We start from the raw sequence: 14658 nt of genomic DNA on the forward strand, positions 1-14658 counted from the left end.
ATCAGTGCAATCAGTGCCTGTCTGTATTCTACAGGTTGCACTTCGGGGAGTGTGCCCAAGAGCTACACGAGCTCATTCCACCGTCCCCATTCTACCATCGGACTTTTAGACGCACGGCCGGTTTCCATCCTTACTTGGTAGATATTCCACCAATTCGCACGAAGCGCTTTGCTTCTACTTTCCTTATGCGCACTGCCAAGGAATGGAATTCCTTGCCGGCGTCTATATTTCCGTGTTCTTATAACCCGGCAACCTTCAAATCAAGAGTGATCAGGCACCTTCTGGGCGAGCTCGCTCCATCGTAGGCCACGTCTACGCCTCGGCTAGTCTGTGGCCATGAGTAAGCCCATTCATAATTTAAAAAAAAAAAAATATATGGTCATAATTTCATAGAAGTTTGACGTATAAATTAATACCTGCATTGCGTGTGCTGTCAAAATCGTTGCAGACTTATCTTGCGATAACTCTATGAAAATAGGTTTTCATTTGGACCAACTATAGTTCGTTTTCTTTAGCATTAGAAAGAACTTGAAAGAAGCGATCTTGACTTGTCTTTTAATTGAAAAACGCTTTTTAAATTTAATAACTATTATTTATGAAAGCAGAAGAATATAAATGATCGTATTACATTCATAATTGTTACATATTTGGCGTAACTTATTTTTAAAATGTTTTTTTTTTTCCATTAAAAGACACATCAAGATTGTTTACCTTATTTTTAATGCTAAAAAAAACAAACTATAGTATCATACCTAGAGTCAGTGAGATCCAAGGAGGAGCGGCTCGAGCGAGAGTGAGATCGCGAGTGAGATGAGCGCGAGTGCGAGCGGGACAGCCGCACGGACTCGTCGGAGGTGTCATTATCGGAACTGACCACTTCTAGCGCTGACGGCTCTTCTACCACACGCCGGACCTAAGATAAAATAAATAAATAGTTATTTGTTTCACTCGGGGGCAAAGATGTTGTTTAACCGCTCGTGCTAATATTGATACCCGAGCAAGCGAAAGATTCCAAAAAATGGAATCTTGAGCGTTGCGAGGGTTTCAAAGCACGAGGGTTAAACAAAATTTGCCCCCGAGTGAAACACAAAATTTTTCACCACACCAACCCGAAGCAAATATTAAATGTAAAATATCAAACAAAATCAAACAATATCAAATCCAAATGAATGTTATTAAATATTTATCATCCAAAATCATCATTTAAAAGTCAAATCTACCAGCAAACATAAGAAAACAACTCAAAATTTGCATTTGATTACTTTGCCTCACATGTGGATAAAATGCAACTTTGCTATTCGTATTCGAAGTGCAAAGTAAGCCTTTCCGAGCTGGTGTGGTGAAAAATAAATAAATATTAAAGGACAATTTTTACACAGATCGATTTAGTCCCACGGTAAGCTCAATAAGGCTTGTGTTGTGGGTACTAGACAGGTAATAGTAGATTGTTAACCAAGGGTGGAAAGTGATCCATTTCACTTGAGATATTTTGGCGCTCGAACGAAGAGAGAGCGCCAATAGTTCGAGGGTGAGATGGTTACTTTTACCCGAGTTAAACACTCTACTTTTCATTTCGACTATGAGGAAAGTCAAACACAAGAAATGTGGCTTGATTATTGGTAATATTATCATTACATTACATTCATTCATTCAGTTTCACTTTTTTTAAGGTGCGTATACATTAAGGCCGTTTCAGATACATCCTAATTTAAGATCGGATTGTCTATGGTAATATGAGAGCTTTTAACTGAATGATATAAATTCTTAGTCTTTAAGAACAACCACTGTACTATATTTTTCTCAATAAATTATGTGTATTTGTATTTGTATTTGATATGCTGTTGCTCGAAGTAAAAATTAAAAAGAAAATTACTTTCCACCCTAGGGTGGGAAATGAAATTTTCCACCCGGTTATCAGCCTATGAAAGGTGAACTTTCCGAACAGGAGAGATGAAAAAAGTATAGAAGCTGTTCATAATACCAAAGAGAATTGAGTGATAGAGTAGCAAAGTCGTTTAGACAGTTCGAAAAAAGAAACTGTTTTGACTAGTAGTGAAATACCGTATACTTACAGGCTGCGCCTGCGGCTTAGGGCGCGGGCGGGGTCGCGCGCGGCGGCGCTGCGGCTCGGGCGCCGTGCTGATCATGATGGGGCGCCGCCGCATCTCGCGCCGGTACCACGCCAGCTCGAATGCGTTCATCTCCGATCTGAAGTTGTTATGTTTTGTTCAAAATAAACATCCCTCCCGCCAACCGGGGTGAATAGGAATGGCCGCGGTGAATGGAGACGACACATGAAATGTAATTTACCTGACAATAAAAAAAAAACACCCACACAAATTAATAGTTTCAAACATAAATATCTGCTAGCTATCTGCTGGTTAGCTAGAAGAGATCCCTTATAGGGATAAGTTCGCCTTTGTACTTCCATTACTGTAATTTATTTTTGTAAACCTGTGTTGTGTACAATAAAGTGATTACTGCTACTACTACTACTAAATATCGTATGGTATTATTATGCGTGGTGTGCTCACCCCTGCTGGTGCTGCCGCGCGGTGACGGCGGCGGGCGGGGGCGCCACGAGCGGGCGCGAGGAGGGCGGCACGGGCACGTCCCGCTGCCAGGAGCCCGCCGTGTGCCGGACGCCCTCGTTCCGCCACACGCCGCCACCCCCGAAGCCGAGGCCGTTGACGAGGCCGGGAGTCCGCTCGGCCGCTAAAGCCTGATGAGAATGAACATGACTTCATGACACAAATAGTGGAAACTTCAATCCTAACGCTTTATCCGAACGGTTCGTCAGGGAGTTCGTCGAGGGGTTCGCAGCTTTGGTTACCCAGTAAATTATAGATTATTTACACATCTACATCTAGTTTCATTTTGACTAACAGTTCAAACTAATAATTTAGGGCATTTATTTGTCTGATATTTGTTCCTGAGTCATGGATGTTGTCTATGTATTTAAGTATTTGTATTTGTAAAGGGAGGGAGAATGGGGTTGGGGGCTGATTGTGACCGACCTCAATCATGACGTCGATGCGGCTCCTGGCGTCGGCGAGGGGGATGAGCTGGTCGAGCGCCAGGTTCTCGCGGCCCGGCACGAGGCGCTGGTACTCCGGCGGGTGCGGCGCGCCCTCCACGTCCACCAGGAAGGGCGGCGGCATCAGGTGCGGGGGGATCTCGGTCTGTCAACAAAAATTACGAATATTGATATCGTAAAATTATTGTCCGTAAGTCCAAAAACAAAAATATTTTAATGGTAGACAGAGTAAAGTTACCTTCTCATCAAGGGCTGTTCCAGTAGCGTCTCTCCACAGAGGCCTATAGCACAGAATAAATAATAGTACTAGGTACAGTAGACTCACTCTCTAACAAAACGCGTCTGTTACGATCAGGACAGATATGGCCGCTAGGTGGCGACAGCGCCACGCGCGGCTTATGGCTAACCACCAAAATTGGTGTGGAACGAATGTACTTTTAGCTACCTGTAGCAAAGCGACGAAATCGCGGAGTGAGCCATGCCTGCCTATAGTCGATATGGAAGAACAGCTCCGGAGGAAGCTTGGACATCAGCTTCAGACTTGAAGCCACCGACAGCAGCAGTAGGTGTCTACGAGCCTCTAAACCTAGCTGTGACTCAATCTAGTCAAGTTACCTGCTCATCAAGGGCTGTGCCAGTAGCGTCTCTCAACAGAGGCCGATAGTCCGTGTGGAAGAACAGCTCCGGAGGAAGCTTGGACATCAGCTTCAGCCCTGAAGCCACCGACAGCAGTAGTAGGTGTCTACGAGCCTCTAAACCTAGCTGTGACTCAATCTAGTCAAGTAACCTGCTCATCAAGAGCTGTTCCAGTAGCGTCTCTCAACAGAGGCCGATAGTCCGTGTGGAAGAACAGCTCCGGAGGAAGCTTGGACATCAGTTTCAGCCCTGAAGCCACCGACAGCAGCAGTAGGTGTCTACAAGCCTCTAAACCTTGCTGTGACTCAATCTAGTCAAGTTACCTGCTCATCAAGGGCTGTTCCAGTAGCGTCTCTCAACAGAGGCCGATAGTCCGTGTGGAAGAACAGCTCCGGAGGCAGCTTGGACATCAGCTTCAGCCCTGAAGCCACCGACAGCAGTAGTAGGTGTCTACGAGCCTCTAAACCTAGCTGTGACTCAATCTAGTCAAATTACCTGCTCATCAAGGGCTGTTCCAGTAGCGTCTCTCAACAGAGGCCGATAGTCCGTGTGGAAGAACAGCTCCGGAGGCAGCTTGGACATCAGCTTCGGTCCCGAGGCCACTGACAGCAGCAGGAGGTGTCCGTGGGCGTCTGCGGCGGCAAGGGCGCAGCCGCCGCCCCATTTCGCGTCGAAGATCGCGCCTTCCCCTTGCCCTTCGATTTTGTTCAGGAAAGAGGCTAAGATCTGTGAATGAGATATTTCTTAGCCTCAGAATAATACTGTTGTATCGAGTACCCTCAACTGTTTATTTTTTTGTGTCATAAGATTTCATCATCCTCGGGTTGTCCCGGCATTTTGCCACGGCTCATGGGAGCCTGGGGTCCGTTTGGCAACCAATCCCGAGAATTGGCGTAGGCACTAGTTTTTGTAACCCAGAGGGTAAAGTAGACCTTATTGGGATTAGTCCGGTTTCCTCACGATGTTTCCCTTCACCGAAAAGCGACTGGTAAATATCATATGATATTTCGTATGACATTAGTTGCGAAAAACTCATTAGTACAGTCAGCAGCAGAAGTTGCTAAGCGGGCCAGGTGTTCAAAATTATCTTGACGCGACTTCATTGTTAAGAGAATAAGAGCGTGTCAAGATAATTTTGAACACCTCGCCCGCTTAGCAACTTCTGCTGCTGACTGTACAAGCCGGGGTTTGAACCGGCGATCTCCGGATTGCAAGTCGCACGCCCTTACCGCTAGACCACCAGCACTCACGTCATAAGATCTATAGACCAACCGCTTAAATGAGTCCTCGCCTGCGCGGTACGGGGGCGACGGGGTGAGACGACTAAGGGTCGGTTGCACCAAACTGTTCGTATCGTTAAAGAGTTCGCTAAATTTTTATGTATGGAAAGTATCATAGTAAAGTGCTGGGCGTCTCGATAGACTGATCAATGTCAGCCGGCACATTGATCAGTCTATCAAATGTGGTTGGTGCAACTGGCCCTAAGGGTGGCGGGGAAGGTGCGGGCGGCAGGCGTACGGCCTGACTCATTCGGCGGGACTGATTTAAGCGGTCGGTCTATAGTTAGGAACATGCGAACTTACCTCGCCAGTGCTAGCGTCCCATACGAACAGCTGGCCGTCATGGCCCGCGGAGAGCAGAACACCGGGTAATAACGGATGGGCCTCCAGCACATAGGCCTCGTCTTTGTGGCCTCTTAGGACTCGCACCATGCCGCACGTACGGGAACACCACACCTGTTAACCAAGCAGTATATTAACATAGTGATGTAATGAATAATACTTTTTAGGGTTCCGTACCCAAAGGATAAAAACGGGACCCAATTACTAAGACTCCGCTGCCCGTCTGTCTGTCTCTCACCAGGCTGTAACCAGTGGGGAGACACTCCTGACTTCGGGCAAACTCGGCTGCTTTCGACTCAGCATTGCTCCGAGCAATTGAAGGGATGTTTACAAAGACAACCTAACTGCTTAGAGCGGTTGACACTTTTTTAAGAACATTGTTAACCGTTTCAGGTGTCAACCAGTGTCAGTCAGTTATGTTGTTTTTGTAAACATCCCTTCAATTATTAGGGTTGACTCAACTTGACGTCCACTGAATGATGACGTCGATTGAATGATGATAACCCAAAATAAATAAAAAATAAACAATTTCAGTTAAGTTTTGTATCATTTCTGAACCCCCTTAACACAACTTACTCGAATGGAGCAGTCGGAGACAGCTGTGATGATGTAAGCATCGCTTAAGTCCCAGCATACCATTGTCACCTGTAAACAAACAATTTACCGGTTAATAACCGGGGTTTACCGGTTAAATATTACGATTTATGATATATCGATAGTTCCATTTAAACTACGTGCAGAGCCATCTACCGGAGGATGTTATAACTAAAGATCGGGCTTACGACTAGGAGGTCAATTCGAAAAGCACATTATGATATGTAAATCATGTCATTTATAGTCTGTCAAACAAACTGTCAGTAGAAAGTAAGTAGGGAGGCCTTCGCAGCGCCTTGAACGTCTTTTTACTAAGAAGACTTTTTACAATTTCAGCTAGTTTTTTGCTGTTGATTTTAAAAACATCATAATATAACAAACCTTTAATTTCTTGCCGTCATCCTTGCCTGCATCATCCTGTTGAGGAAAGTTTACTATTAAGGTTCCGTCACACAGAGGCGTCTTCCGGGCGGGTCGTGAGCGCGGCGTGAGCGTTTTATATGTAAAAGCGGCGCGCCCCGCTCACGTGCCGCCCACATATCTTTTTAGAAAAGATATAAACTCAGGATTAATCACCGCATCGGGCAAAAACAGATCGATTCTCAATACATAGTCCTCAGACAGTAACCTGCAGCTTCAACTTCAGGGAATCGAGCTGAATGAACGCGACACGTGATCGACAGCCCGCCTGCTTCCGGCCGGGCGTCCCTACACTACATCTACATGTATGTCAACTCCACAGACAAGACATCCTCCAGATTGAGCATAGTAGCGCTACCCCCTCTGCCACAAATTTACGGTAGTTTTACACCATTTTCGAGTACCCCTGTATTTTTGGCAGCATCGGTTTCATTAAATAATTGCTCTAAGCTCCGTCTAGAGCAGGGGTCTCTAAACGTAATTACGTTACTGTACCATATTGCGCCTCAGAAACTTTCGCGCGGGCCACCGTCGGTTTTTGCGCCGGTGTGGTTGCTGCTGTTAGGAACAGATCCACTCTCAATGAATGCTGAACCCCTAGAGCCTGGCTCCCGCGGGCCGGACAGTGACCACTCGCTTTGGGTGTCGACGGGCCGGATTGGAACGCGTCGCGGGGCCGGATTTGGAGACCCCTTGTCTAGAGGATTCCTAGTCTATGTTGAACTCACTAGACTGGCGCAGTGTAACACAGTGTGGCGCCAGGCGGAGGCGTGCAGCGCCCACACGCAGGCGGCGCCGTCCTTGGAGCCGGACACGAAGCGCAGCCCGCGGTGCGCCCAGGCTAGGCTGTCCACCGCCTCCGAGTGTACGGCCGTCTCCAGGACTCTACGGTAGTCTATGGTCGACTCACTAGACTGGCGCAGTGTAACACAGTGTGGCGCCAGGCGGAGGCGTGCAGCGCCCACACGCAGGCGGCGCCGTCCTTGGAGCCCGACACGAAGCGCAGCCCGCGGTGCGCCCAGGCCAGGCTGTCCACCGCCTCCGAGTGGACGGCCGTCTCCAGGACTCTGCGGGGCCCGCCACCTTCGCCGTCTACCATGTACACCCTGAGGAATAATTGAGATTTATTTATTTAAACTTTATTGCACAGTAAAAAATTGTACAAAAGGCGAACTTAATGCCAGAAGGCATTCTCTACCAGTTAACCCTCGGGCCAAACAGAGAACAAGTAGTAATAGGTGCAAGAAAAATTAAAAGTAGGAAAATTTAATATTAAGCATAAATTTTATGTTGAACAACATATTATTTCAAATATACATATTGCTACAATATACCAGTACTTTGAGATTACCAGTACTTTAAAAATAAAGTCACAATTAACAATTTATTGCACAAAACATACATACAGTTAGTCATACTCTCATACTTACAAAGTACCATCACGGAAGTACGTCCAGAAGACCATGGAGTATAAACTAATGGTCCTTTGAGCCAGATTCTCACCTGACATGATGATCCTGCGACCCTGCAGCTAAGAACGCTCCTCCAGCAGTCCAGGCAGCACATATCATGTGGCAGGCGCCTGGTCGCATCCGCTCCATGTACTGAACAGGCTGGGACAGGAACTGGCCATCACGGGAGTACGTCCAGAAGACCATGGAGTATAAACTAATGGTCCTTCGAGCCAGAATCTCACCTGACATGATGATCCTGCGACCCTGCAGCTAAGAACGCTCCTCCAGCAGACCAGGCAGCACATATCATGTGGCAGGCTCCTGGTCGCATCCTCTCCATATACTGAACAGGCTGGGACAGGAACTGGCCGTCGCGGGAGCAGGTCCAGAAGGCCACAGAGCCGTCGGTGGAGGTCGACGCGAGCCAGCGGACGTCGCCGCGCGCCCACGGAGACCAGTGAACCTGCAAGTAACTTAACCTTGAAACCAATCATACATTTTGTAAAAATTATACTATGAAATATACCCATATATTTTCAAGAGTTTTGAAAGGTCATTCACGCAGTAGTTTTAGTGAATTTGCTGAGGTTTTCTTCAAGTGAAACAATAGGTATTACTGTATTGTTCTGCAGCACTAATTTGTTTAGTAAACCATAAAGTAACTTATACATACTGTGCCTTAAATTGATTTTTTTACAAGTTTTCACATACAATAAAATATGACATTGATGCATCAAGGCGGTTTGTTACCAAGGGCCTACCGGGTAACGCAAAGATCGAAATTTAGTTATCTGCCTCTTTATCGCTCGAATATGCAAGAGTGATGAAAGGTTAGATAACGAAATCTCGATTTTCTTGTTTCGTGGTAGACCCCCAGATTGTGATTGATAGTGGTAGTGGCGCCCCCTACACAGAGTTTTGCGTAATATTCCCTATTTAAAGAAATGAGGGCTTTAGTGCAAAACAGACGAATGGGGCATGAGCCTATCAAATGCTTTGCTTCCTGGACCCATTTTTAACTTATTGCCTGTAGGTTTTGCTGGCATTACCAGTTATTTGGTATAGGTTTGATTGATACTAATACCAGATAACTGGAAACACCAATGTTTTCTCAATTCGAAAATTTTATCTGTTGGTACTTACAGACGTAATGGTTCCAGCGTGCGCGTGCAGGACAGCCAGCGGAGCGCCAGTAGCGAGGCACCACACCCTGACCAGTCTGTCGACGCTCCCGCACGCCAGCAGGGCTCCGTCGCGGGACAGGCACACGTCGGTGATCTCGGCGCCCGCGCCGCGGAGCGTCGCGATGAGCCGCCCGTCGTACGCGCTCCATACTTTTACTAGAAGGTCGTCGGCGCCCTGGAAAGTAAACGGAGTCAGGGGTGCGGCCAAACTTGGCTCCGCTCGGCTCAGCTTTGCTCCGAGCAATTATTGGGGTTGTCACCACTTGGCGTCCCTTTGCGTGCACGACCACAGATAAGATAATCACTTAAATTTTGACAACCCTAAATAGCCTAGAGATAGTGCCATATATTAGAAAGGGATAGCATGGTTCGACCCTGAACCGCTGTCAAACTTCGGTTTTGTAAGAAGTTTCCTTTCTATACGGCAGTACTATTATTTATTCTGTGACGGAGTCTTTACCTTTTGAACGCCACAGACGGCAATTGACGTCAACGCAAAATCGTGACGACGCCAAAGACGGCATTTGACGTCGACCGTTTTTATTATGAAAATCTAAACCACTGGTGTTAATAGACCGGCCAAGTGCGAGTCGGACTCACGCACGTAGGATTCCGTACCATTGCGCAAAAAACGCAAAAAAAAAAACACGTGTATTGTATGCGAACTTTAGTATTTGTTGTTATAGCGGCAATATAAATACATCTGCGAAAATTTCAACTGTCTAGCTATCACGGTTCATGATACAGCCTGGTGACAGACAGACAGACGGACAGAGGAGTCTTAGTAATAGGGTCCCGTTTTTACCCTTCCATTGAAAGCCCTCTCTACCAGAAATATTTCATAACTCACCGTTACAACATATCGACCAGAGCAATCAAATGCCAGACAATAGACAGCAGAAAGATGCCCCAGAGTCCTCCGTCGTAACTGTAGGCCTCCAAGCAGCCTTTGTGGCAGGAGCTGAGCCGCCGGCGCCCGGGGCGCTGTCGTTCGGCCTTCGATGATGCCTCCAAGCTCACGGGAGAGCAAACGGCGGGCTGAAAATAAAACAATCACATGTTGATCTTGTTGAATGTAGTAATGTAAATTTTTATAGTTGCCCAATTTCACAATAGATGTCGCTGTTGGCAGGCGTGGCTCACTCCGCGATGTCGTCGCTTTGCTACAGGTAGCTAAAAGTACATCCGTTTGACCCCAATTTTGGGGAAAACCATAAGCCGCGCGTGGCGCTGTCGCCACCTAGCGGCCATATCTGTGCTGATCGTAACAGACGCGTTTTGTTAGAGAGTGAGTCTTCTGTACCTAGTACTATTATTTATTCTGTGATGTGGGCATGAAGCCCGCAAAGCTGAAATGGGACTGGGCAGGACACATTTACCGAATGCAGCCAGAACGCTGGGCCAAAGTACCCACGGACTGGATCCCACAGGATGGATTTCGGGGGGGAAGACCCAAACGAGATGGCGGGACAACCTCGATACATTCTATGTGGAGTGGCGGCAGTGTGCATTAGACAGAGACAAGTGGCGGGAACCAACTGGGAGACGTCCGGTCGGAAGGCCTAGGTACAGATGGATCGACGAGGTCCAGAAAGACCTGTGTGGCATGCAAGCGGCTGAATGGCGTCAGATCGCACAGGAAAGGAACGAATGGCGCAATCCAGTGTCGGAGGCCAAGATCCACTTCGGGTCGCTGAGCCAGCGAAGTAAGTAAGTGGCGGAAAAGAGGGGAGGCCTTTGCACAGTGGTGGGACACACTAATAGGCTAATAAAAAACCGGGCAAGTGCGAGTCGGACTCGCGCACGAAGGGTTCCGTACCATAATGCAAAAAAAAACAAAAACAAAAACAAGTAAAAAAAAACCGGTCACCCATCCAAGTACTGACCACTCCCGACGTTGCTTAACTTTGGTCAAAAATCACGTTTGTTGTATGGGAGCCCCATTTAAATCTTTATTTTATTCTGTTTTTAGTATTTGTTGTTATAGCGGCAACAGAAATACATCATCTGTCAAAATTTCAACTGTCTAGCTATCACGGTTCGTGACATACAGCCTGGTGACAGACAGACGGACGGACAGCGAAGTCTTAGTAATAGGGTCCCGTTTTAACCTTTGGGTACGGAACCCTAAAAATAATAAAAATACTCACCAAGCGTATGATCTTTCTTGAACGCTGAATATTTCGGTCTGGTCCGAACCAATGCGTCCCCGAGCAACGAAAGTCGCACGCGCAGCGATGAAGCGGGAGCGAGAGGGAGCGAGCTCGTCGAAGGCGAGGGAGCGAGACGCAATGCGCTCGCGCATACTGCTGCCAGACGGTGCCATGGCACGTCGCTGTACTGCGCTGCCTGTAGGGTTATAAAAAAAAACTCAAAATTTGGTTATAAATTTTATGTTAATTTGACTATGAGAAGTTACTGTACAGATTAAGTATAGGGTTCCTACATAGACTAGGAATCCTCTAGACGGAGCTTAGAGCAATTATTTCATGAAATCGATGCTGCCAAATTACAGGGGGACGAGGTGAGCGAGTCCCGTGCCGTGATTGGTCCGTTCAAAGCAGAGATATATATAACTCCGTATAAGATAAATAAAGTCTAAGAAAAAAACGTGCCTCGGATGTCAAGCAAAAGTCACTGTCGAATAGATGGCGCCATACACCTTTGGCCTATTGTCGTTTAGATGGCGTTGGCGACACCGTTTGATATTTAACAATTTTAACACGTATCAGTGAAAGAACATGGGTCATTGTGGAACAATAAAAATTAATAATCATATATCCGTAAACATATTTTAATTCATTTATACATTTTCAATTTTATTTTAAGTTTTAATCGTGTGTCGATAGATGGCAGTAAATGTACCGTGACTACAAAATTTACTTTGACAGGACCCCTCTATACTATCTATTATTTTTGGTTCAAAGACACGGGCGTCACACAAAGACACTTGACTCGAAATTGGAGTAAAACTACCGTATATTTGTGGCAGAGGGGGTAGTGCTGCTATGCTCAGTCTGGAGGATGTCTTGTCTGTGGGTTCCTATTACCAGACAGTAAGCTACAATGCCCACAACAGGGTCTAATAATTCCAAGGAAATTGAAATTGTTATTAAATATAACAGGGTCGCTTTTGTTTTGTTCAATGTTAAAATTAAATTAAATCAATTATATTTTCTTACACCATTGATTCACTGGCTCCTAGAGGATATTATAAAAAAAAATATTTATATTGGTTACTTTTTTTAAGCCTGGAAACCATATAGTATATGTTCTTTTGTTGATACCTTACACAAAGTTGTCGTTACCTGTAGAGCATAATATATAATACAGTAGAATCCGGTTAGTACGACTTCGCTTATAACAACCAACCGCTTATAGCGACGTAAGTATAGGCACTTGTTTGGTTTTAGTACAAACTACTATGAAAGAACAACCGTTTATTACGACTCCGCTTATAACAACCGACCGCTTTTAACGACGAAAATTGACACAAAATCCGTCCGTCAAGTCCGGTTACAGCGACGAGCGACGTGGTTTTTACAAATAAATTGTTGGTAAGAAGCTTACTCCGTCCCGCTCACCCAACTCCCCTTTTGCCTATACGGAGCAAGATGAAATAGTCAAGTGACTTTTCGTAAACTTGCTCTTCTTACTTTCGTAAACTAAATAAAACCCAATTCCCATTATTAATTTGAGCTTAAACTTCACATAAGTACATAATTATGTAAGTTGGGTATCAATGCAATATTTGGTAGGTACCTTCGAGCTGATCTGATGATGGACACAGGAGGTGGCCATAGAAACTGTGTGATAAAACAACGTCATCTTGATTAGATCTCCAAGCATTACGTCTTTTTATTTTACGGGATTCGAGTAATTTGCGGATGACGAGAGTGAGTACGCGTATATTGAAAAGTGGCTTCTTCTAAACACACAAGTCTCTCTCAATTTGACAAGGTGTCGTAATACTAATGTAAAAAATATTTTAAAAGAAATGTTTTTTTTTTCTTTAATTGTCGCATAAATAAATAAATAAATAAAATAAATAAATATTATAGGACATTCTTACACAGATTGACTAAGTCCCACAGTAAGCTCAAGAAGGCTTGTATTGTGGGTACTCAGACAACGATATATGTATATAATATACAAATACTTAAATACATAGAAAACATCCATGACTCAGGAACAAATATCTGTATCATCATACAAATAAATGCCCTTACTGGGATTCGAACCCAGGACCATCGGCATAAGTATTAATAAATACAAAATGATGTAATTATTTTGATTGAAATAATATATTAAAATTGGCAGTTTGTTTTGTACGACGTCCGGTTAGTACGACGTAATATCAGCGGTCCCTTGGGTGTCGTTATAACCGGACTCTACTGTATATGAATATTTTATTTTATATTCAGTAATATTAACTACGAACATTATTAAAATACAAGTGTAAAATAACAACAATCAGTTCAAAAACTAAAAACAAGTATTTCCATGTTTCAAACTTTGCCGCCATTGACGTAGGCAACAGCGTTCGTGCGTCATCGCCGCGCGTCAGCCAATCGCGAGCCCGAGCGGGGGCGGTCGGCGGCTAGAGCGAGACAGCGCTTTCTAGTCAACGCTGCCGCCGTAGGATAAACAGAGACGACAATACATGCTATTACGCCAGCATCCGTCCTTGTGATGCATGATATTACGAGATTTTTGCAAATTCTATGAAATCATGTTTTTTATCACTAAAACCCCCCAAAAACATTTTTCACTATTTCCCAGCACATTTTTACGATCATTTTGATGCAACACACGATTTAAGAAATTTCGTCGATATCGAGCATTTTACTTATTTCAGGACGCACATCTTGTTAGAAAATGTAAATAAACGTGAAAACTCCTGAAAAAATGAATTAAAACTCACCAATTCATTGTAAGACTGTGAGTGCTCTTCGCCCTGCCAGTCAAGGCGGCGGGGTAGGACCTGCGGAAGGCAAAGTATGTAAAAACTTTTCAGCAAACTTTCAGCGTCTTTGACAGCCCCAACCACGTGCGTTTGCTTTCAAAACAATAATAAGCTCTAAACCCGGCACTAGGAAAAGCTCAGACTCACCTCTACACTCTCGAGCTCTTTTAACAATGTCTGCAAACGAAAACGTCTAAATTAGTAACTTATCGGACACAAAATTATATTCTACGTCAATTTTCAGTCGAATTACCTTTGCAGTTTCCGTCAGCGGACCGCCCGAAAGAAATTTCGCTATCAGAAAGTAGAGTTCTGAAACCGGGAAAGGTAACATTACAGTTCTCGTATGTCAGTTGATCGTAACTTGCATCTCGGTTTTTGAAGCACTGCACTTACCGGGAACGACCCTAGAGTCCTCGTTGGGCTCCTCCATTATCCTAGTATTTTATCCTGGGTATAAAACACCACACACACATCACAAACACTGGAAAAATCGAACAAACATTTCACCATCCGCTTTACATTGTTGACGAACGATAGTGCAAACCTTTTGTAAGTAAAATGGCGTACGCTCGGTTGATAAAGCAGGCAAACACCTTGTATTTCCCAAGCTGCCAGTGCATTGTTCTAGTTCCGTGCTCAGGACATAGATGGCACTTCAAATATATTTTTTTTTTATATTGTACATATTCAAATTCTAAATCTTATTATTCGTAAACAATTTTGTGCACTGATCAAAGAATAC

At 44.9% G+C, this 14658-nt stretch overlaps 1 protein-coding gene across 1 annotated transcript in view; it reads right to left on the reverse strand.

The window, feature by feature from the left end:
• LOC134676609 (PH-interacting protein) overlaps nucleotides 1-14480 on the reverse strand; it is a 64543-nt gene extending 50063 nt beyond the window's left edge. Inside the window, exons 1-18 of the mRNA XM_063535004.1 lie at nucleotides 14310-14480; nucleotides 14167-14225; nucleotides 14061-14090; nucleotides 13872-13931; nucleotides 11098-11296; nucleotides 9798-9985; nucleotides 8907-9122; nucleotides 8006-8226; nucleotides 7226-7415; nucleotides 7038-7193; nucleotides 6271-6306; nucleotides 5872-5940; nucleotides 5257-5409; nucleotides 4169-4399; nucleotides 3018-3182; nucleotides 2535-2722; nucleotides 2073-2208; nucleotides 753-913 (exon numbers count right to left, since the gene is read on the reverse strand). Of these exons, the coding sequence (XP_063391074.1) occupies nucleotides 753-913; nucleotides 2073-2208; nucleotides 2535-2722; nucleotides 3018-3182; nucleotides 4169-4399; nucleotides 5257-5409; nucleotides 5872-5940; nucleotides 6271-6306; nucleotides 7038-7193; nucleotides 7226-7415; nucleotides 8006-8226; nucleotides 8907-9122; nucleotides 9798-9985; nucleotides 11098-11296; nucleotides 13872-13931; nucleotides 14061-14090; nucleotides 14167-14225; nucleotides 14310-14346 (2495 nt within the window). The 5' untranslated portion in view covers nucleotides 14347-14480. The remainder of the gene's footprint in view (nucleotides 1-752; nucleotides 914-2072; nucleotides 2209-2534; nucleotides 2723-3017; nucleotides 3183-4168; nucleotides 4400-5256; nucleotides 5410-5871; nucleotides 5941-6270; nucleotides 6307-7037; nucleotides 7194-7225; nucleotides 7416-8005; nucleotides 8227-8906; nucleotides 9123-9797; nucleotides 9986-11097; nucleotides 11297-13871; nucleotides 13932-14060; nucleotides 14091-14166; nucleotides 14226-14309) is intronic.
• Nucleotides 14481-14658: the final 178 nt, after the last annotated feature.

This window comes from Cydia fagiglandana, chromosome 24 (assembly GCF_963556715.1).
Source record: "Cydia fagiglandana chromosome 24, ilCydFagi1.1, whole genome shotgun sequence".
NCBI classification, from domain to species: domain Eukaryota; kingdom Metazoa; phylum Arthropoda; class Insecta; order Lepidoptera; family Tortricidae; genus Cydia; species Cydia fagiglandana.